Source organism: Alligator sinensis, unplaced genomic scaffold (assembly GCF_000455745.1).
Source record: "Alligator sinensis unplaced genomic scaffold, ASM45574v1 scaffold84_2, whole genome shotgun sequence".
Classification (NCBI taxonomy): domain Eukaryota; kingdom Metazoa; phylum Chordata; order Crocodylia; family Alligatoridae; genus Alligator; species Alligator sinensis.
In genome coordinates this window covers 498,432-521,440 of record NW_005842247.1, presented here as the reverse complement: position 1 = coordinate 521,440, position 23,009 = coordinate 498,432, and the positions used below count along the sequence as shown (strand labels likewise).

Genomic DNA, 23,009 nt, shown 5'->3' with positions numbered 1-23,009 from the left:
CTGCAGCCACTCCTGAAAGCGGCTCCAGCGAGTGCAGCAATCAGCCAGCACTTACGGGGGGACAACAGTATTCCCGCCTGCCCCCCCTGCCCATTGCCTAAGCAGCAAGCATGGCTGTCAGGGGGTGCACTGGCGTTCTCAGAGGGTGCACCCCCTATGCATCACCACTGCCTGACAGCCCCAAGCAGGAGCCCTAGAGTGCTGCCTGCCTGCAAGGGGAAACCCTCTGTTTCCCAAGGAAACCCAGGCCCCCAGGAGGCCCCTAATTGGCAGGGGCACCTGGGTCCCATGGGCCCATGCATTAATCCACCTATGTTACCTGCACTGTATAAAGGGGAAATAGAGAATTGCTTTTGGCTGGACTTTTAAGGAAAAAAAACCAAACACAAATTGGAAAGTACTATGCACTCATTTTAAAATGAGCTAAGGCAGATCAAGCCACCTTTTTCGCAAATATTTTAGAAGTTGCAGTGTACCTTGCAATGGATTCAGTTGTTATGAATATGAACATGAGTGATTGGTGCCTCTTGAATCTGGGGCGCATATGCAGAAGCCACCAATGGTGGCGACCCTGTCAAGGGGGGCACCAGCCCTACCAACAACATCAATGTTGGCTGTTGGGGGGCACTGGCCCCATCGGGGGGGCATATGCCCCCTGCCCCGTGCCCACCTACCAGTTGCCTCTGAATATGAAGGACATTCTATTTTGAGGCTGCTGGAGTTCTCTTTGGCTGTCTAGTTCTCAAAATGACTAATCACTCCCTTGTGTTGCCCTAGTGCCCACTAAAGGGTCTCTGTCTTGGATTAAGCAACCGGGGAAGGGATTGCTGACTCCAGCACAGTAATTAGTATTTAGAATAGGAGATCAAACACAAATTGAGTCAAATCTTTGGTATATAAGTCTTGTTAGGACTTTTGTAAATAATAGGTTTTCTGTTTTGCAAAAGGAGCTATCACATATTTCCATCTGAGGTGTTTGACATTTCACACATACCAATGTTATCATGGTCTAAAATTTATTTTTATACTCATTTTGCCCATGGGCAGGGAGAAAAAAACAAGCTAACAATCATCCTGTTAGTAGACTGTTGCTTTGCTTTGATTTGTCAAAACTGTTTAATTAAAATAACAGTCTTCAAGCAAACTATTTTTTTCCAGAGCAAAAGGGGCAAAAATAAAAGTAAGGTTTCTCATGAGAAGGTAATGGCCACATTTTTATTTCACTGTTGTTCAACAAACAAATTGCAGAGATCTGGTACAGATATTTAAATATGTATTTATAAAAATACTGCCACTGAATTGCTCTGCATACTGATAATCAACCAAATATTGTGATTTATTTTACTTCACTCTAATTTTGTGCACTGGGCTAGGTCACACGATATGTACTGAAAGGTTACTGTGGTTGATTAGAACTTTATCAGGAAAAGCTGCTCAGAACTTCTCATACCTGCACTCGGTGTTTTCAGCTGGCTTCCAGGTCATTTCCACTGCCAGTTAAAATACTCTGTCTTAATTGCTGAAACTCTCAGTGGCTCAGGTCACAGTTACCTTACAGCTATATATGCCATCTACCAAGTCATCTGCTTCCTCTGGGACAATGTATCCCCATGATCACAGTGGGACAGCTTTTAAAGGAGATCTGGAGAGGAATTTCAGACCTATCTAGACATAGCCTGGTGATTTAGGACACTTTGAGAAGTGGAAGATGTAGATTCAAACTCCCTCTGACTGAGGACGGCATAGAAACTAGATTCTCCCACCTTCTGTGCAAGTACCCTAACCACTGGCCTAAAAAAATAAGAGCTCCTTTCTCCTCTGACATCAAGGTCACTAATCGTGGTTTTTCTGTGAATGACCTTTGAGGAACATGCATGCAAGTTACATGCCTGTGCAGCACTCCAGAGCCATAGAGGAACTTTTGTGAGCATGCTTAGAAGACAAGTCTAGCTGGACAGGTGGAAATACAATGAAAAAGCCACATTATGGCAAAACATGCCTCTTATAGATTCATAGATTCATAGAAGTAGGGTCAGAAGGGACCTTGTGGATCATCAAGTCCGACCCCCTGCCCTGGGCAGGAGAGAAAACCGGGCTCGAATGACCCCAGCCATACTCTCTAACAACTTGTGGCCATTATTCCTTGTTACTCTGGGAGGCGCTCGGGGGAACAAGGTCTCTCCCAATCCCCACTGGTTCCCACTAGTAAGTTTATAGCTGGCCAGCAGGTCCCCCCTCAGCCTTCTCTTGTGAAGGCTGAAAAGGTTAAGGTCCTGTAGCCTCTCCTCGAAGGGTCTGCCCTGCTGTCCCCAGATCATGCGAGTGGCCCTCCACTGGACCCTCTCAATGCTGTCCACATCCCTCCTGAAGTGCGGCGCCCAGAACTGAACACAGTACTCCAGCTGACTCCGGCCTGACCAGTGTCATAGTGGGGGAGGATCACCTCCTTGGCCCTGCTTGAGATGCATCTGTGGATGCACAACAAGGTACGGTTAGCCCTACTGACCGTGACCTCACATTGTCGGCCCATGTTCGTCTTGGAGTCAATAAAGACTCCAAGATCTCTTTCTGCCACTGTGCTCTCGAGATGGGAGTTTCCCATCTTATAAGTGTGCTGCTGGTTCCTACTGCCCAAGTGCAGCACCCTGCACTTATCAGTATTGAAACCCATCCTATTTTCATTAGCCCACCCCTGTAACCTGTCCAGGTCCTGCTGTAATCTGTCCTTCCCTACTAGCATGCTCACGTCACTCCAAATCTTGGTATCATCAGCAAATTTAAACAGGCTGCTTTTCACCCCATCGCCAAGTCACTAATAAAGAAATTGAACAGTGTGGGCCCAAGGACCGAGCCCTGGGGGACTCCACTTCCCACTTCCCTCCAGGTCAAAAGAGACCCACTCACCACCACCCTCTGAGTACAACCTTTCAGCCAATTTGCAATCCATCTGACTGTGAAGGCATCAATGCCACAGTCACCTAGTTTGTTGATGAGAATGGGATGGGAGACAGTGACAAAGGCCTTCCTGAAGTCCAGAAAGACTACATCCACCGCGACACCTGCGTCCATTGCTTTTGTGACCTGATCATAGAAGGCAATCAGGTTGGTCTGACAGGACCTGCACCTAATGAAACCATGGTGGTTGCTCTTGAGCATCATCCCTGCTGCTGGCCCATCACAGATGTGCTCCTTGATGATCTTCTTTAAGAGTTTCCCCAGGATTGAAGTAAGACTAATGGGCCTATAGTTGCCCGGGTCCTCCCTCTTCCCTTTTCTGAAGATGGGGACCATGTTGGCTTTCTTCCAATCATCTGGCACCTGGCCAGAGCACCACGAGTGCTCGTAAAGCCGTGCCAGTGGCCCCGCAATAACCCCTGCCAATTTCCTCAACACCCTGGGGTGGAGAGCATCTAGACCTGCTGATTTGAACATGTCCAGCCCCTCCAGAAGGCTACATTTGGAAGTGTAAGTAGCAGCAGGATGTCTTTAGGTGAAATAGGATTGGGCCTGCGAGTCCATCATGGAAATGGATCTATACTCTATTTGGTGCTTAAATCTGTGTGGATACAGTAGTTATAGGAGCCCCAGGATTAAGTAAAATGGATGGATTAAAACCTCACTCCACCCTACTTCATTACATAGTACACAAGACAGTTGTGTTTTTAATATTGTCTCTTTCATATATTGTTTAATAAATACTTTCTCTTCCTCTTCATATTCAGCTGCCTTTGGGTTGTTCTTTTTATTTTGATACAAGATCCTTATGGCTTTGATTCAAGACTTTTGGTACTGTCCAGGTTTTGACCTAAGCTAGTAGCCTTTTGCTTGTCTGGAATGCTTTGCAGTCAGTGTGTAGGCAATGGGATCAATGTGTTGAAAGTATTTTGTTTCACAAGAATTTTGGGCAGGGACAAAGTGGTCTCTTATGGCAGTTTTAATGTGCGGGATAGTAGACTGTGATGCTAAGGCTTTAGATCAAAGAAGTAAATTCTGAATGCTTATTCAGTCCTTCCAAGGCTCCCTTTGCTTTTTTCAGGTTTATGTGAATGAGATTTATTTGTGACTGAAGACATGATAACCTTTCACGGAGGTCATAGGTCTTGTTGTGAAGTGGGGCTTCTAGGTGGGAGGGCATTGTTTTCCTTTTCTTTCCCTGGACTCCACTGGAGGAATGGGCAGCAGCTCGCACTGGTGTCCTACTATTCCTCATGAAGCTCCAGAGAGAGAAGACAGCTGAAGTTCCTTGGGACAGTGGATGGCTGAGGGAACCCTGTTAGTGCCATTCCATTGGAGATACGTAATCACAGCACTAGTTTACTACCAAGCCACATGGCCTAGGGCCTTTTCCATGGGGGGAAAAATATGTTTCCGCCCCCTCCTAGAAAGGAACCATTCTGGAACAGACTCCGAGGGTGGAACATTGCAGAGATTTCCTTTCCTTTTCCCGCCTTCACAAGCTATTCTCATAGGAGAGGTTGTAAGGCCGTGAGTAAAGACTACAGGATTTGGCCCAAAGGAAGGAGCTGGAGCAGGGTTGGGAGGGAGTAGGAGAAGGAGGAGGGGAAAGTTGTGCTAAACCTGTCCAATGCTAACACTAACAAATGGTTGAGCAGATTATATACGGGAAGGTGATTTGCCATTGTTAATGACTTTCTTATTGTTTTTCTAGGACCTACTTCAGGGTCAAAATTAAAAGTTCCTGAACTGAGTATAAATGGCACACAGCACGTCATCCAAGCGGGCCAGACTTTGAATCTCACATGCAGGTAACCAGCTGAGTTGGCTTCACATAATTTGGCTGGGTATTCATGCACCTGACACTTCTTTTTTTGGAACTAAAATTGGAAAAAAACCCAGTGTGATGGGGAAAGGTGGGGGGCTAACTTCAATGGCAATTGTTTAGTAGTTCTTTGTTGCTGTTGTTCTTTGTTGTTTCTGTTGTTTTTGGAGAATAAGATAAAAGAGAACCCCAGAAATAGCCTGTTATAATAAAAAAGAAAGCTTGGGAACTGGAGCTGTATCATTGTAGCCCAACATAATTGTTTTTGCTTCCTTATCTGCGTTTGCAGGGGGGAAATGGTTCATTCATGGTCCCTGCCTGAAACACTAAGTAAAGACAGCAAAAGGCTGAAAGTAATTAAATATGCCTGTGGAAGGAATGGGAAACAGTTCTGTAGTAGTCTGACCTTGAGCAGAACTCAAGCAAAAGACACTGGATACTATGGCTGCAAATACCCATCCTCAAGTGCTGTAAAAAAGAAGACAGAACCTACAGTCTATATATTTATTAACGGTAAGATTCCAATTTTTTAAAATACTTTGGTGCTTTAATTACAACACAACCCTAAGAGGCCACATGTGCACATCAACTAGGATGCAATGTATAAATGATATATGTGAATGACATTTTCAGCCTCATAAGATTTAGGAAAATGTATGGACTCATATTCAAAATCTACTTGCCCATCATTTGAGAAAACTAATGCTCATATTTTATTTGCAAGAGGAAAGGGGAGAAAAGCCTAATCCAAATTTAGCTCACCTAGGGTGAGTAGAATTTTTTAAGGTGGATTATCTTAACAAAATGGATCTGAAACATATATGTGAAATGATTAGGGTATCACAAGACTCAGATCAAATGCCATTTAAAAATACGATGCTCCTGATTTGCTACTCTGCATAGGTGCTCACTGTTAATTACCATTAAAATATGGCAGGCTTTCAGATAGCTGAAGGATACCAAATGCTGCCTTGTAGCAAATGAAAAAAATAGATTTTCCAGCTCCCAGGGGCAATCTTCTCATCCTGTAGGAAATTAATATTCAAATTGTTGTCAATTTAAAAAATGCAATAGTCTGAAGTTAATTCTTATATTAAACATGGAAAAAAATCCAGAATCAGTGAAATCAAAAGGAAATCAATCTGTATGGAGGAACTTTTGTGTTCAGTGACCAACTACTGCACATTATGTGGGAAATGAAGAAAGTAGGTCAGTTGAGCTATAATAATAGGCATTGCTTGCTGGCCCTCACACAACTTTCAGGATGATTACATTCACTAAAAATAAAATTAAAGCAATGATAAACCCTGCAGATTTTGCAGTGTTAATCTTTCTTGAGTTTTCAGCCAAAAGTGACAAGATTAATGGAAGGTCTCCAATTCATAGATTTTGAAAACCTGTGCAAGAGAGAATGTGCAATTGGAACTTTTCCAAATGATGTGCCTGCCTGTCCTAATACAGCAGCTGTCAGACTAAATCAAACTTGGTTTGGATTTTCCAACATGAAGAATGTGATTAAAGTCGTGTAGAAATTGAACCATTTGGACTACTTACTTACCTCTATAGAAAGCAAGATCTGGGCTCCCTTATGGTCCATATCCTGCTTTACTTGGGATGTTTGGGAATGTTCAAGAAGCTACATTCAAGAGGCACTCAGTTCTGCTTTTTCTATAGCTAATGACACTGCAAGGTATATTCTCCTTGCCAGAGCCAGTCTTAGGGGTGGACAATGTGGGTGACTTCCCAGGGCATCATGGTTGGGGGGTGGGAGGGGCGGGTGCTAAACACAGACTCACATGTACACACACACATGTGAGCAGCCTGAGCTCACAGCAGCACTCTTCCCTGCCTTGTCCCAGCCCAAATGATACTTGTCCCAGGCAGGAGGAGCAGTGCCCTGCCCCAGTGCCATGACAAGGAAGTTTGGCGCCTGTGGCAAATCCTACAGTGGCAGCCCGCCCTCGCCCTGTGCACAGATCCAGGGGGCACATTTCCCCCCATACTTGCTCGGGAGTACACGCAGCAACAGGAGACACCTTCCCCCCGTCCTCATGCCCCTCCAAACAAGCCACTCGCAGCTCTGTCCCCTGCCCTGCCCTGGCTGGGCAGCACTTGTTGGTGGCCCTTCGCTTTGGCACCCAGGGCAGTCACCCCACTCGCCCCTCCCTTGCTATACCCCCGCCCTCCCCCGCCTCCATCTGCTGCTCAGGAGGAGCCAGGCTTGGCACATGTGGGGCAGGATGACATGTGTTCCAGTCTACCTGCAGCAGTGCTGCTGACTTGGGGGCGGGGGCTGAGGAGCACCAAAATACAAGTTTGTCCAGGGTGCCATTTTCCCTAAGGCCAGCTCTGCCCCTTCCCCAACCATTTACCTATGTGACTTTCATTAACATAATTCAGCAGGCTTTGGGCTATGAAAACATCTATGTAAGAGTAAGGAAAGTAGAAGATTGCTCTTTTATTGACTGATATTTACTGCTGGCCAGCAAAATCTGTAATATAGTAGGATGGGAGTATTAACCCATTCCGTTCTAGCATCAAATGTGAATATCTCTTCCCATCTAATAGAGATGTATCCAAAGCTTCTCTTTCATTTACCTATGTAAGAAGAGCAAGGGTGGTTGCTCCATTGGCTAAACTAACCTTACACAGAAAACCCATGTGCTAGGGTGACATGTAGGAGATGACTCTCCTCTGTCTCTAACGCTTCCTGCAGGAAAGGGTATGAGAGACAATATTCTTTATTGCTGAAAAATACAAACTGGAGACCAGTCAATTTTTCTATTGAACAGGAACAGCAGGTCAGAGAAACAGGGGTCTCTTCAGTTAAAAAAAATCTTCAGTAGCTCAAATAAAATTTTCAAAGGTGCCTAAATGGCTCAGGAGCCTAACTTCTATGGACTTTCAATAACATTTAGGCTTCTTGGGGCTTATGTCATGTTGAAAATGGGTTTTAGGTGAAAATTTTACTCATGACCTTACTTACTTAGGAAACTCAAAAATGGCATTCATTGGGTAATTCTGTTTTATGCTGTAATAGTTCTGGCATCACAGTTTTCAAAATTTGATAATTTCAGAATATGTCTTTCCTATGATATGTCAGTTTCTTATCAACAATATGCAAGTGAAGTCTGTAAAAATGAAGGTGAATAATTTTGGCAGACCAATGATTATGGAATAAGCATAACTGTTTGTCCAATGTCTAATGAATGTATTAATTGAAACTGTTATGAACTGGGGAGAAAAATGTACTGAATTCAAGTAAGCTGAGTAAGAAAACTTTAAATGGAATATATATTGCCGTCTCTTTCTACTCATAATCTGTGGTATTATCACATATAAGGGAAAGCATGCTCTTATAGTCTCTTAAACTTAACTCAGTGTGTTTGGAAACCAAGACAAAGTTATTGATATATTTATAAATCAATTGAATTCAATTTAGAAAAAATAAGTAACCTCCACTGAAGTACCTTTTTACATTTTTAAAAAGCGTGTTACCTAATTTCTGTGTGCTTGGGAAACAAATGCTTTTTAAAATGAAGATCACTACATGTTTTGTAGTGTTTCCTGTGGCAGGACATCGTGTCAGTCAATTTCCCATATTAGCTGCATGTGGATCACTAAGGTGTCTCTTTCCCATGTTTTATCGTGCTATATAGGAGAACAAATAATTGCTATTTACAAACATAGAATCTGAATCAGGAAAGTTGATATTGTTTGTACAGGAAGCTATCACTTATTGCTTTAAACATGCTTCTGTGATTAGAAGCAAGGGTGGGCCTACACGCTCATTAATGAGCCTTTGCTATTGCACATTAAGTTTAGTATCTCTGAGATACTAGATAAAGGTGCAGTAGCTGCCATATGCATAGTAGGAAAGGAGAATGGGTTTTCTGTGACCCTTAATGTTCAGTAGACTAATTCTACTGTGCATTAGCACATTAGGATGTTTTTTGCCATGACACACTAATGCACAGTAACGCACCCACTGAATATCAATTGGATAGGAAACAAACTCATTAAGAAAATATTATATAGAAATAAATGAAGATACAAGTCTTTTTTTTCCTGTGAGGTAATGAAAATTCTTGTAGGGGCTCTGAAAATCCCATATGCATACCTTACACTTAGCCCTTTCAGTCCCCATCCTTTAGAAAAGGCAGCTTCATTAAGTTTTTCCTCAAAGCCAGTCAATACATCCACTTCTTTTTCAGCTGGAGAGGTCACTACTGTGTTGTACTGGGGAGTTTAGTGTACAATCTGTGGAGTATTAATGCTGGGTGCAGACAACCCAGGAATTGACACTTGAGGCATGGGGAACAATTGCTCTTAAGAGCCTTGGACTTAGTTGTAATTCACTACAACGCTGGGTCATGTGGTACTAAGACTCACAGAACACAAGCCTTGGAAAAGGAAGAACATTTTAAACGTTCCTTTCCAGGATGTGAAACTCAGCAGTGCCTTTACTTATTTGATCACAAGGCCAAGCCCAGCTTTTCATTTTTGCCCTGCTTCCCCATCTTACCCACAGGGTTTAACTGACCACACAGTCTTTAATGGGATACTGGTACTACTTGCAGGAATAAGGCATATAGGGTTTTCTGCATGTAAAGGTATCATGCTAATGGGATGAAGCATGTAAAAAAACATGTCAAATGAGCCGCATTCCAGGCAGCTCTTTTGCCTGGTTGGTTTTGCCTAGAAGGGTTCTCCCCATGCCTGTAGCTTGCAGGTATCTTTTTCCTGGATACAAGTTCTGCCTGTTGCTCCAGGTTGATCTTTCTCTGTGGTGCAGCTCATTTGTTTTCTTTCAAACCAAATAACTAGGTTACTCTGGTGCTTTAACCTCACCTCTTTTTCCAGGAATTCAAACAAATGCTGATCCAAGTTGAAAGGTTGTCATTTCCCCTGATGAATGTAGAGTTAACCGGTTAATAAAGCATGATCGTGTTTTGATTATGGCAAAATAGAGACTTTTCTTCTACAAATGGATACAATTTCACTTGGGGAAATGTAGCCAGTTTCACAGCCAGATGATCATTTCTTCTTTACAGCAGCTACAGGGTAATGTTTGACCATTGGCAACTGCTATTTCATTCTTATAAATGTGATAATTTATTTGAGAGGACCCTGCTAAACCTTGAGGGCTGGGTCAGCAATGAGAATTATTCTGTGCAGCTTTTTATCAATGCCCAACTCTCACTCTTTGCAAATATTCCCAATGTGCACATGTTTTGCTCTTCTTGGTACTATTCCCTGGAAGATGAGATATTTCTTAGCCATCCCAGCAAGCATCCCACTTAAAATAATCTGGGTCTCAGAACTTGAAGATGAAACAGCTAAACCAAGGTTTTAGAACAGTACAACTTAAAAAGATCCTTAACACCTACAATGTCAAAAAATTCTGCCAATTTTGATTGCTTAGTTTATGAAGCCTGGATATCTCAGGCTGAAAAATAAAAAATAACAAAGCTTTCAGTAGCAATGACCATTTAAAAATTCAAGCCTTTGAACCTTCAAAATGTTTGTCCTTTGGGGCTGCATCCAGATGTGCGTGGATGTTTGGTTCCCTGGGGACAACTAGCAGTTGTACACCTTGTGCCACTGCTACTTGTCCCCAGGGAATGCCTGTGCCACGTGTGCTCTGGCATGTGGTAAGTTGCCCTGGTTGGGATAAGGGACGCTGGGGCCAGCACTGGGCTGGCTCCAGCAACCTTATGTGGGGCCCTGGGTGCCTCCTGGGGGTGCAGCCACGTAGCTTCTGCTGCATGGAGCCTGGCCAGTGGTGAACTGTGGCTCTGGCTGGCCAGACTCTGGCTTTGGGTGGCACATGCTGCTGCCGCATGTGCCACTCTGCTTTATTTCGGCGGGTTTTTTTTTACCCCTGGATATCTGCACTGCTCCCTTGCAGCGTGGAGAACAATGGAACATGCGGAATGTGGTGCTGCAGAAGTGTCTGCTGTGCCACATGCCGCACGGCCGTGCTCATCTGGACATGGCCTGGGAGTGCATTTTGAATTGCTTGAAGTAGACTGTGCAGGTCCTTGGGATGTGGAAGTCCCATTGACATCACTGGGAGTTCCAGTTGACAGCTCTCTGCATCCAGCCTTGCAGTTAAAATGAATTAAAGCTCTAACTTGAATAGATTTAGTTGCATAACTACACATAATATTATGCCTCAGAACAGGAAGGGGATCTAAAAACAATTCCCTAAAAACTGGTTTTAAAGATCAGAAGCATCAATGTCAGAAAAATTCAGCTGATGAAGGTTTGGCTTAAAATAAAAAAATACTCTGGAAGTCAACAAAAGATTTGACTGGGGTTTTTTTTAAATTCAGTAATAACCTGGCAGTGGAATAGTCTGTCCTAATATCCGCAGTCTGGGTGGTTTTCTATCTTCCTTATCCCTGTCATGACCTGTCTTTGCTATTTGGCACAGTGTTACCATAGGAGCAGCATTTTTGGCTAGCAGATCATCCCACTAAGTCATATTATGCTGATGTTATTAAATGAAAACTAGCTGAAACCAAACCAGGCTATAGCTATATGCAGTAGGTGAACACATTTTTCATGCATAAAAAAGTTCCTGCTACAAAACAGAGACCTTGGGAAAATACTGAAATAAATAACATATAATTTCTATTTCTGCAGATGGAGGTACTTAACATTTCTCATAGTGAATAATTCTACTAGATTTGCCACCATGTGTACAGTTAAGCATGTGCAGTATCAGGGATTTAGATTTCAAGGTCTTTGAAATCAGTGACTGTGTTTTCATCATTGTCTATACAGTGGTTCACACAATGGGGCCTTGATCTTTGACTGCAGCCTCTATACATCACCACGCTGATGATGATAATGTGCAGAGTAATAACACTTCAGAATAATAAATAGCAAATTCCAGAAATCAGTTATGGGATGGCATTTGTGAGAATGAGTACCTAAAGCTACCTGAAACTGTTCTAGCAATAACTATCCAAACTGTCACTAGTTGCCTTGACTATCGTGAGTGAAAATGTTTTCCCTTAAGAATTAAAGGAGTAGTCTAGCATGCTATACCATCATCCCCTTGGAAAATTTATTTATCAAAATGAAACTGTCCTAGAGTTCTGCTAGCAGGACTTTCTATCTTCATTATGCATATTTATTCACCCCCTGCCCACTTTTTTGCTTGTCAAAATTATTTTTGCCCTGAATTTGAGATTGTTAATTTGCATATCAATACCATTCATTCTTCATTGTTTAGAAGTTGTTATCCCTGGTAGAGCATTTCTTCATAGACTAAGAAGTGAGACAAGGATTGTGGAGTTTTCTTGATAGAATTAGTTTAACAACTTAAGGCCAAATTCTGCCCATAGATGTTCACAGTCCACTTTTATTGTACCAGATTCACCTTTTAGTTGTACCAGAGAAAGTCAAGTGACTCCATTGTATAGGTGAGAGTGGATTAATGGGGTTGCATTATATAATAGAAATGTGAAATGAGTCCACTTACCTTAATCAAGTTACCTTAATCAAGTTACATATCTCTAAGAACACAATTTAAATGTCCTTGTAAATGGGAGAAGACGAATGCCCTGAATATAGGAAAACCTTTTCTGTGGAGGCTGAGCTGCCTTGGTGATGAGCCCAATATAAAAATAAATATCCTGACTGTACTGGTCAGTGGCCAAACTTCCATAGACTTCAATGAGTCTTTCATCCATGGACTTCGCTCCTGACATTTTTTATTTGTTTGTTCTGATTTGCAGTTAAAGAATTTGTGTATAAAAATGAGGCTACTTGCTCATTTTTGGGAAGATGTGTGAGAGATAATCAAATTGCTTGTGCAAGATATATAAATAGCACAGACTAGTTACTGATATCAGACACGATATTTTCCTGAATTAAGTTTTTTACATATTTAAATGTGGCTGCTAACCAACTGAATAAAATAGTTGTTATATACGTTCACCGACAATGTAGGAAATGACCTTCATGGGTTTTGTGACTCTGAATATTTTTTGTGGTTTCATGTTGATTGTGAGTGAAAAATATTGAGAGTAACATAGCTAAAACCTAGTACAGGGTAACTAGCTGCAGACACAATTATTATTCTAAAATACACTGTTCAGAATGTAAGAACCTTTATCGTATGTAAATATTCAGGTTTTATTTTTTTCTTTAGTTGCAGAGTTTTGTTCAGGAAAGAATAAACACAATCGATTCACTGCAGAATTTAAATGTTTAAAACCAAAGCAACTTAGCATATCTGTCTTCAGCAGAGCTGAAAATCTTCTATAAAGATAAAATATCGTGTTCAGGGTCAAAAACAGCCCCTGCCATATTCTGTTAAGGGCCTGATTCACTGCTGGTTTCCTCAGATTTTACATACAACCAGAGATTCTGGTTTTCTCTGATGAAAAAAATCTCCAATTTCCAGTTAAAAAAAAGTAACCCCAAATCCACATTTTCTGTGATTTAAAATGAAACACCACTTATATACAGATATATCTATATATAAGTGGTGTTTCATTTTAATCATGGAAAAATGTGGATTGGGGTTACTATTTTTAAATGAAAATTGGGGATTTTTTCATCAGAAAAAACCAAGATCCCTGCATATGTAACATAAAACTACACTAGCATAACATTGGAATGGTGAATCAACCTCAAAAGGTGGAGTTGGCTCAGAAAACCAGGGGCAGGAAGTCAGGTAATTTTAGCTGCACTCCTAGTCCTAGCCAACTGATTAAGGAAGACTGGCATTTACATCATCTCAGGAAGGAATTATTTTTCTCCAGTGATCAGAAGGGAAACATAGCAGTAACTGCTAGCCATAGGTAGCTGTCAGCAGTGGAGGAAGAGGAGAAAGAAGGGAACAAAAAGTATTGTGTGGAACAGAAAAGTTTTGTGTCATGAATGTAATTGTGCAGGTGATGGCTATGGCCTATCTTTGCCAAGAAAGAACCAGCACCAGCTCCTAGTTCTGGAGTAATGACTGTATCCCCTTATGAGTAGTAAGAAGGAAGGAGAATAAAATCAAAAAGAGTCAGGAAAAGCCTCCAAAGTAATTATGAAAACAAAACTGCACTAGGAAGCATGATGCATATTCCTTTTAATCAAAAGCAGGAAGACATTTGGAGCACTCGGGGACATATATTGCCCTCACTCCGTGGCGGAACTCCCTAGTGATGTCAATGGGAATTCTGCATGAGAATTGAGACGTAGGCATAAATGACTTTTTATGTCTAAATGCCATACTGTGCAACTGTAATTCAGATATACAGAGGAAGAGCTGCTTCCAATGTAATAACTGGACTCAGAGTCAAGGAACCTTATGAAAGAGATTTTAATGCTTGACTGTTTCCTCCAAGTGTGAATGCCAGCATGCACATCATTTAGAATAAAAGAAAAAAATGTTGCTTGCATTTTAGACTGGTTTCCTGTCACCTCATTTAGATGGGCAGGGGTCCCCTGAGGCTAAGTCAGCTCAGCCCCACTCCTGCAATGTTGGCATCAGTTAGTGGTGACACTGTGTCTGCAGACAGTACCGGTAGTCTTCAGAGCAGCTCTTCCTCACACTTGTCATGATATAATGATCACTAGGTTATGATACAGGAAACCACTCTGCAAAGTTTGCTGGCTTTGGAAAGCAGCTCTTAATTTTGTGTCAAGGATGAATGAGCCTTAGGGGAGTAGTAAGTCTGTTAACTTTGCTGATGTTAAAGGGCTAATGACCTCTTCCATAACTGCAGCTCTTGCAAAACAAAAATGTTTCTTTAAAGTACTGCAAGCAGGTTCATTCTTAGTCTTCTCTTGAATCCTATTGTAAAGGAAACATTACACTAAGAAGTCCGTAGGGTATTTTTATTACACATGCATCCTCTATTACTCATAAGTTCCTTTTACAAGCTCAATAGTTTTTAAACACCTATTATTTAATAAAGTACTGTGATGCATTTACCTATAAATGCTTTTGTGACAATTTCATTTTATCTATCAAACCTCTACAAACTTTGTGTTTTCCCCTTTACGTTGGGGTAAATTTTAAGGTAACTCTTAACTTCTAATTTTCTCCAGTAGAAATAAGAGTAGAATTTGCCTCCCTTCCTACTAAACACCTAAGATATACTTTTATTGCATAGCTTAATGAGAAATGAGGACTGCAAAGGCTCCACTTTTATTACAACGTGAAGTGAAGCACATGCTGTTAACTGAAAGGGAAGCAAAAGGCATGTATTTAAAGAGGAGCTGTTTCACTGAACATACATGAATGCAAATAACCTCTCTCTTTACAATGAGTCAAACCAACTTTTCAGATCAGAACCAAGAGAGGATTTGTATCCACAATTTGTAGTTTAAGTCTATTTCTATTAATGAAAGCAAACAATAAAACATTTGCAAAAATAGCAATAATGTTCCTTTTTCCCCCAAATATGAGCTTTTTATGTCAGTGTCCTTTGACAAAAAGATGATTTTTTAAGGGTACAATAAATTGTACTCTCAAGACTTCACTATTGAGTTAAATGAAATAAAAGTTTCTTTAGCATTTGGACTTGTTGCTTACACAGGAGACATGTAAGTACTGTAGAAGTGGAAGGAAAGAAATGGTTACTGCTGACTAATCCATATTCCAAGAGTACTTCCATGTCTGTCTGAATGATCGTATTAAGATCCCAGTGCTAGGGCTTCTGAAATTTGGTATGGGTTTGTCACTTACTCCCAGAGGAGCAGAAAAAGATTTTAGAAAGTGGTGTCCCTTGATAAGTGGCTTCTAGATCCAACTAAGCTAATTACTTCTCCCAGTGATAGCAAAGAATAAATGAATGGAAACACACTTTTTAATTTATGTTCTAGCCCGATATGAAAAAAAATAACCAGAAAAATATCTGTTGGAGCCTATCTATGTATGAAAGATGATGCCAACTCTTTATATAAAGAAATGCTCTGTAGTGATTATAAAGGGATGATAAATGTATCTTTCAACAATACCCAAATAATGTTTTACCAGACCTGTTTAAATGAGATATGGCACCCTGGTAAGCATTTTCCATAGATATTTTAGATAAATGAGTGGAGTCTTCTAGATGTTGTAGTAATCTGTATGTAGATCCTGTTTAAATTTTCTTTACATTTTTCCGTAGCATTTTAATGTTTAATGTTTAACTGCTTCTTTTTATCCTTCTTATGTAGATACAGGAAGTCCATTTGTAGAGCTGCACAGTGACATACCTAAAATTATACACATGATTGATGGAAGAGAGATGATCATACCATGCAGAGTCACAGCTCCAGACACTGCTGTTACTTTAAAGAAGGTACTCTAATTCATGTATATGTCTGAAAGTGCTATGGCTTATATGTACTATATTTACCTGAATACAAGACAAGATTTTTTTGCCTAATCAGAGCTCCTCATCTTACGATTGTATATAACAAAACCTAATTAAATACATTATGTATCATTATGCTTTTGCCAAAAGCAGCATGGGCTCAGTAATGGAAACTAACTAAAGTTGTTTAAGTAAAGCCAACACTGAGCATGACTATAAAGCATGGGAGAGCCAGAACCAGGACTGACACCCTCCTCTTGGTGCCAAAAATGCTACATTTAATCCTAGCCAAAAAGGCCAAGATGTTGATTAGAACTTGTTGTTGTTGTTGTTGTTGCTCTTAAAATGGGATTGGGGTTGCTCTTAAGGAGGGAACAAGCACCGGGTCTGGAAGTACAGCAGTATCAAGCCAGCACTGAGAGAGCCTGGAGCAAATTCTAGCACTCTCTCCTGGCACCAAAACACTGATGAGAACCTGCCACATGAATAGACGATCTATTTATTTATTTATTTATTTCCCTCGCTTTAGGCTGCTCATGTGTTCTTGGAAAATGGCACATAACTCAAATTTGCATAAAGGAAACTCACTTCACAATGTAACAAATAGGGATATGTTCCAAGACCTCGACTTTACTGACCGCCAGACCCATTTCTGCCACTTATACTAGACAATTTTGGTACTCACAAACAGCAGACAGTACACACAAGCACAGGGCACTATCATAATGGGGATGGCAACTACAGAAACACGTGTCACAGACAATGAGCGAGGAGCGCAGATCAACATGGGAGACTATATTTTGGAGCATGTCACTCCCACAATGCACCGCACAAAGCAGCTGATGTGCGGGCTTCCACCACACTGATCACGTAAGAGTGAATTTACTTCGCATATAATGAATTTTTGGTATAAGAAGGGTCATCGCATAAGAGCAAATTCACATTTTTTTTTAAGAAAAATCTATTTCTTTAAAAAAATATATATATATACATCATCTAGCATAAAACTTTACATCACATACCTTAAAACCACATTAAGAAACCATGCACCTGTTACAATAAACACACCCACTCCCCTGCGCACCTACCCGCTGCCCTTTCACACACACAGAACCCGCATAAAGGGAAAAAAACCTGTATATGGTAGTGTCCATTGAGTGCAATCTCACTCAGTGTTGACTCTTTTAAAAGTCATTGTGAGCCACAACAACATACATATTGTGACTGCCTCTTCACTCCCACTGAGCTGCACTTTTCTTTCCCATTTCCAGTGAAAAGCTGAGCTACACTTCTCTTTCCCATTTCCAGTGATTCCTATTTCTTCACCAACCTTAAATGTCTGGCAAACATTACCAAACAGTTCACCCAGAATCCCCTTGTTGACCCCTCTCTCACCCTGTCACATATGATTAGTGTGGCCCTGCCCTCCATGAGGTGAAGCCGGATCAAGTTGCTCTGTACCTCGTATACATTTTTGGAGCATTCTAGGACTCATGACAAGAACACCCAGTTCCATTGTTTTAATTTGCTCTGAAACATCATAGATCAACTGGCTTCAGTGAGCCATTGCCTAGGCTCATTTACACTGGGATTTAATCCTGGTGTTTTAAGTCAGGGGTTAGGAAACCATGATGGGTCTATGGAATATTGGCTGGCAGTAGGGTACTGACTTTTCTTCTTGTTTCCAGCTACTGAACGATATGAAAGGAAGTCAAAAGTAGACAGAATGTAACTGCTTTATTCTAAAATTATGGAAAAAATTTAATCTATACATAATGTCGTGAACCCACTATATTTTGAAGAGCTTGTGGAATGTCCTGTACGTTTCCCTGAGTTAGGTTTACTGATACAGTGCCTGGTGTTTATAAACAACTAAAGATTAACTAATATCTAATGTTGTTATTTGTAAGTTTGCATGAGTTATGATGTTTGATATGGATGTAGTTTTATACTCTTGTATGATAACCAAAGAGGGTGATGAGACTTCCAGAGGGATGTTCACACCTAGTAGATCAAAGCTCAAATGGTTTGGAGAAGTAAACACTGAAAATTTATATTTGCATAGCTGTGCATATTGTGTGCCAATGTGACTCAGGCAGGGGAAATACTTTTTTTAAGGGAAATCTTTTAACCAAATAGTATTTGATTAGAACTGTAAGAATGGACTAGTAATCTTTGTCTGAAAGTTTATAAATATTCTTCCAGTCATAAGTGGGTCAGTAAAGAAGTCTGACTGGTCAAGTGGATATGCGTTAGAAGGTAGGAGTTCATATGTATAACATTTGAGCTCCAAGAACTCTACACAAGGATGGAATTGACTGAATGAAGACAAGTACTTAGCCTGGCCATAGGAGCCAGAGTTGGTCTTTAGTTTGTTCTTGGGCATAGGGAATGGCTTGAGGCCCTCAGCCAGCAGGCTGAATGAAGTACACAGGAGAACTTCCAGGATGCCCTGGCCAGAAGCTCGGAGGCAGAAGCTGCTTTCTAACCTGTTGAGCTGGGTAGGAGCTGTAAGATTAGGTTTAAGATGCAGGGTAAGGTTAGACTGTTGTTTTGATATTTCCCCTTGTTTATTTTTTTCTTATATATCTGTCTATATCTATGGATACTGATTTCTTATGTTTACTTCTGTTTTTATAAGAACTCTTCTTGCTATCTTTTATAACTTATGTATTGTCAGGGTAAGAGTGATTTCAGGGTATTTGACCATATAGTTAGGCCTCTTCTCCAGAAGTGGGAATTTATCTATTCTGAGTGCATAATTGGACAAGGGTGTGATTCTTCTAGCTGGCAGAATCTCCTCTGCTGTGAGGTGGCCAGACCTGGGTGAGACAGGTGACGTGGAGGTACCACAGGCCCTAGAACATCTCTGCTGGTTCTCAGCGGTCAAGCAACAAACAGCAGAGGGGAGCTTGAGGCAGAAGGGCGCCCCGGAGGTGTGATAACACCCTGGGACAGTGTGTAAAAGGTGCCCCAGCCACAGCTGAGGCCAGGGTGTCAGGCACAATGAAAATAATTTTGATTCCAAATCACAATCTGTAGTAAAATGTGAATCGGAGATGGACTACACAGAAAATTCTGTTGAATGAATGGAGCGCTGGATGTGGCTGCAGTGTGTATGTTGTAAAGTGGGACTCTAGGATTTATATTTTGGAAGTTGAAGTATCAAAAACACGTTGGATTTTAAACCTCAGTGTATTTAATGTACCAGTGCTTTCTTACTATCTTTGAATACCCACTGCACTTGTAGCTGGAATTTGTGGTGCAGGAATCATATAGCCATGTACCACTAGAAGCAGATCTACCACTATTTTTAAGGGAACAAAGTTCTAACCAAACGATTTGGTTACATGTACGTTTTGCATTCCAGGAAAAAGAAATGTCTCCCTAATTCATGCCAGAATTTCCTGGATTATGTAAACTACAATTCCTTAGATCACTGTAGTGGTTTATTTGTCATTCTGTGAAACCCCATGTGCAAGGACCAAAGCAATCTTTTGCTCCCATAGCAATTAAGAGATATTTTAAATGCATTTCACAACTGCAAGTACTACTTCTGGATAGCTGGCAAAACCAACATTTTGTGTTTTTATTTAGCAATAAGGTAAGAAGTCTGTGTTCCCATACTGTGAACCTTTGTAATTAGAAAAGCATTATAGAGCCATTAGTTCTGTATCCTATATTGCCAGGAAGTCAAAGGATAGCTTCTTAGTCATAGTGGAATCATCTATGAGAGTCCTCCCTGTGTTAATGGGTTCAGTCCTGAAGTCATGTGAATACCATCCACAGCACTTTGTTCCTCTTAATATTGTTACAGTTTAGTTTCAAGGATGACAAAGATTCAACTGCAGCTTTACTTTAATTCTTTTGAAATGGTGTGTTGCTCTAACCTTGAGTTAGTCTAGCTCAGTGGATACATATTGGACAAGGTGGTATCCATACCCAAAAAAGAAGGAGCCTTCAAAATCAGTAATAGGAAGAACATTTTACTTCTAAGGTCCTTGATTTACACACAGACCAGATCTATAGCTTCTAAAGGCGGTTATCTAAAGCTACCATTCCTTGCATGCTCCAAAGGCCTTATGGCTAAGGGCAATCAAAACTTGGGGGCATCCGAACCCCAAGCATCTGGCCTTGGGCCTGCAAGTAGGATGCCTGCCAAAGGCTTTGGAAACATCTGAAACCCCAGGGTGAAGGATGTTTGCCAGTAGTAGGGCCACTTATGGTTCTGGACATTTGGATTTGGAATTAGTTTTGGCTAATTTGGCTGTGGATACAAATTTTATATATATATATATATTTGGTGATTTTGATGGGGAGTGCAAAGTTCAAACATGTACCACAGCAGCTGTAATATACATTTTCCTCCCTTCTTCCTCTTGGCTTGATTTACTATAACCATTTATATGTCAGCGTTTTGGTTTCCATTTCTGTTCTTTTTTTTCCCTCTTCTTGCAGAGAAAGCCAGCAATGGTGTTAGAACACAGGGGTAACCACACTTGATAATAAAAAGAAAAAGTCTTAGCTGTTTGTAGAATTACCTACTAAAAAGACTTGATTGCTTTAGCTAATGAATGCCTACCTCACTCTTCACAGAATCAAGTTCCCCCTTTTTCTCAGAAAGGAAACATATTACAGTTGACTTAAAAAAGTCAAAGTCCACCTGAACCTAGTGGCCCATTGGACTAACACTCTTTTGTTTCCCTGGCCAACAGAGTACAAGTGAATGACCTATCTTATCTGCTTGCCTTTGACACCCCAGCCTGAAATATTAGGTAACCATTCATAGCTGGGTAGATTAAGAGTGACTTTTGTAAATCCAGAGCAAGGACTGGAAGCATGCCTGTGGAGTTGTACCAAGATGCTTTGCCAGCTTTGCCACTGTGCCTTGATTATTGTACTGTGTTAGTTTCAAAAGATTCCGGAGAAGAACCCCATTATGATAGAGGCTGAAGAAATAGTAAGATGTGATCCATGATTTAAAGAATTTAGGACTTAACTTGAAGTAAAATGCAAAGAATGAAAGAAGGTAAAAGGACAAGAATAAATCAGCTGCTATTGTGATGGTGACTATATAAGTAACAATGATAATGTGTCCCGTGTTTACTTAGGCAATGCTAACCAGTATTGTTTCATGGTGTCCTTGTACTCTCCCTGTCTATCTGTCTGTATCTATTTGTGGTTACTTGTTTTTATGCTTAGACACTAAGTTTTTTGTGGGTACTGTCTTTTTTTGTTCTATATATGTACAATGCCTGGCATATCGGGGTCTTGGTCTACAATGAGGACCAGGTACTACAATAAAAACCACAACAGCTCAATGATCTGGATCTTTTCTTCTCTTGTTCAAAAACTCAGTCATGGGTTGTTTCTTGCAGGCAGTGTGGTGGACGTGGGGTGATTTGCAAGAGTAGAGTGTAATGTCTAGTTCAGAATAGTATCTTTAGGCAGCGCAGAGAAAACTGTAGAGAAGGTGGACATGCAGGTCACAGACAAACAGAAAGTTGAAATTATTTGCAGTTCATGGAGTAGGGACACTGGCAGAACAAGAGTGAGTACAGAAGGTGATCCGATAAGGTAAAACAGCAAGTACAGAGGGGCATAGGGCCCTAAAACAGAAGTGCTCTTTGGAAGGACTTAAAGGGTAAAATTTGTCTATAGCCATATATTTAATAAAGCCCCCAAGCCTCATATATAGCCCTTATAATTTTTTAGAGGTATCCAATTGACAAGTGATGTGTTCGTGGATTTCATTTTGGTTTAACAAAAACCTGCAGAGTCAAAACATGATAGAAGTATGATGCTCCATGCAAAAATCAGACCTTTTTTGCTTTCTAATTATCCTGGTCCCGTCACCATGAAATGCGTGCTTTTTGGTTACTATAACAAAAATCTTGCTCTTTGGAAAACAAGGAAGGACAGTGATTGTGGAACTTAGTTGAAATGATGTTCTCCTAAGGCCACTTTTTAAGGCAGAATTACACATTTTTGATATACATGCCTGCAAATAGGTACATTAGCGTTGTAGAAAAAGAATGTATGTCTGCATGTACCTTCTGCAGCCAAGCCAAGGATGTATCTTTAACCCTAACAGTTGACTGCCAGCAGCCTCACCGTATTTCTTTCCTTTCTTTCCTTTCCCTCTCTTTGAACAGAGAACTTGTCTCCTGGCTAGTTCTGTCCATCCTGCAGCCAATCCTTTAGGGAGGAATACCCAGAGGGTGGGGGTTTGTGATTGCATGGCTTCCTCCTGCCTGGAATGCCTTTCCTCTGAAATGTGGCACCCTCAGTGCTGCCTATTCAGCACATGCCTAGAGCTGCCCTTGAGATCACCTCTGCTCATCTCCTGCCATTTCCTCAGACAGAAATGGAGAATGAATAAAGTGAACAATAATTACTGTTAACACAAAAGTGCTGCTGTAAAATAGAATTCTTTATCTTTACAACATCAGATAAGAAGCTATAATAAGCATGCAAATCATAAGGGAAGTGTGTGCTCTACACCCGAGTGCAGTCCATTACATTACAGCCTGCTGGCTGATGTTCAATAATGCCTTATATTCTAAGGACTCTATTGTTGTTACTGTTACTAAATACAAATATACCTGTGATTTAGTTCACCCAATTCACTACCACATGGTCAAGACATTTATATTCACTTCCACATTAGCTGAATCAGAAGGAGATATAAATTAACCAATGTTTTTCATTGCTGTATTCCCATAGGGGTTCTGCTAGAACACCATTGGAGAGAGATTCAGTCTGTAGCAAATGCTTCCCCAAGCCATGGTAGCCCAGAATTCATATTTGTATGAATGAATTCATATTAATTAATTACATCAATCATTATGTATTAGCGTCACAGTGGAGATGGGAAAGGTATTCTTCTGTTCTTATTGCACATATTCCTTTAG

At 40.8% G+C, this 23,009-nt stretch overlaps 1 protein-coding gene across 1 annotated transcript in view; it reads left to right on the top strand.

The window, feature by feature from the left end:
• FLT1 (fms related tyrosine kinase 1) overlaps positions 1–23,009 on the top strand; it is a 150,533-nt gene that overhangs the window by 25,540 nt on the left and 101,984 nt on the right. Inside the window, exons 2-4 of the mRNA XM_025208711.1 lie at positions 4,670–4,766; positions 5,070–5,293; positions 15,956–16,080. Coding sequence (XP_025064496.1) covers positions 4,670–4,766; positions 5,070–5,293; positions 15,956–16,080 — 446 coding nt within the window. The remainder of the gene's footprint in view (positions 1–4,669; positions 4,767–5,069; positions 5,294–15,955; positions 16,081–23,009) is intronic.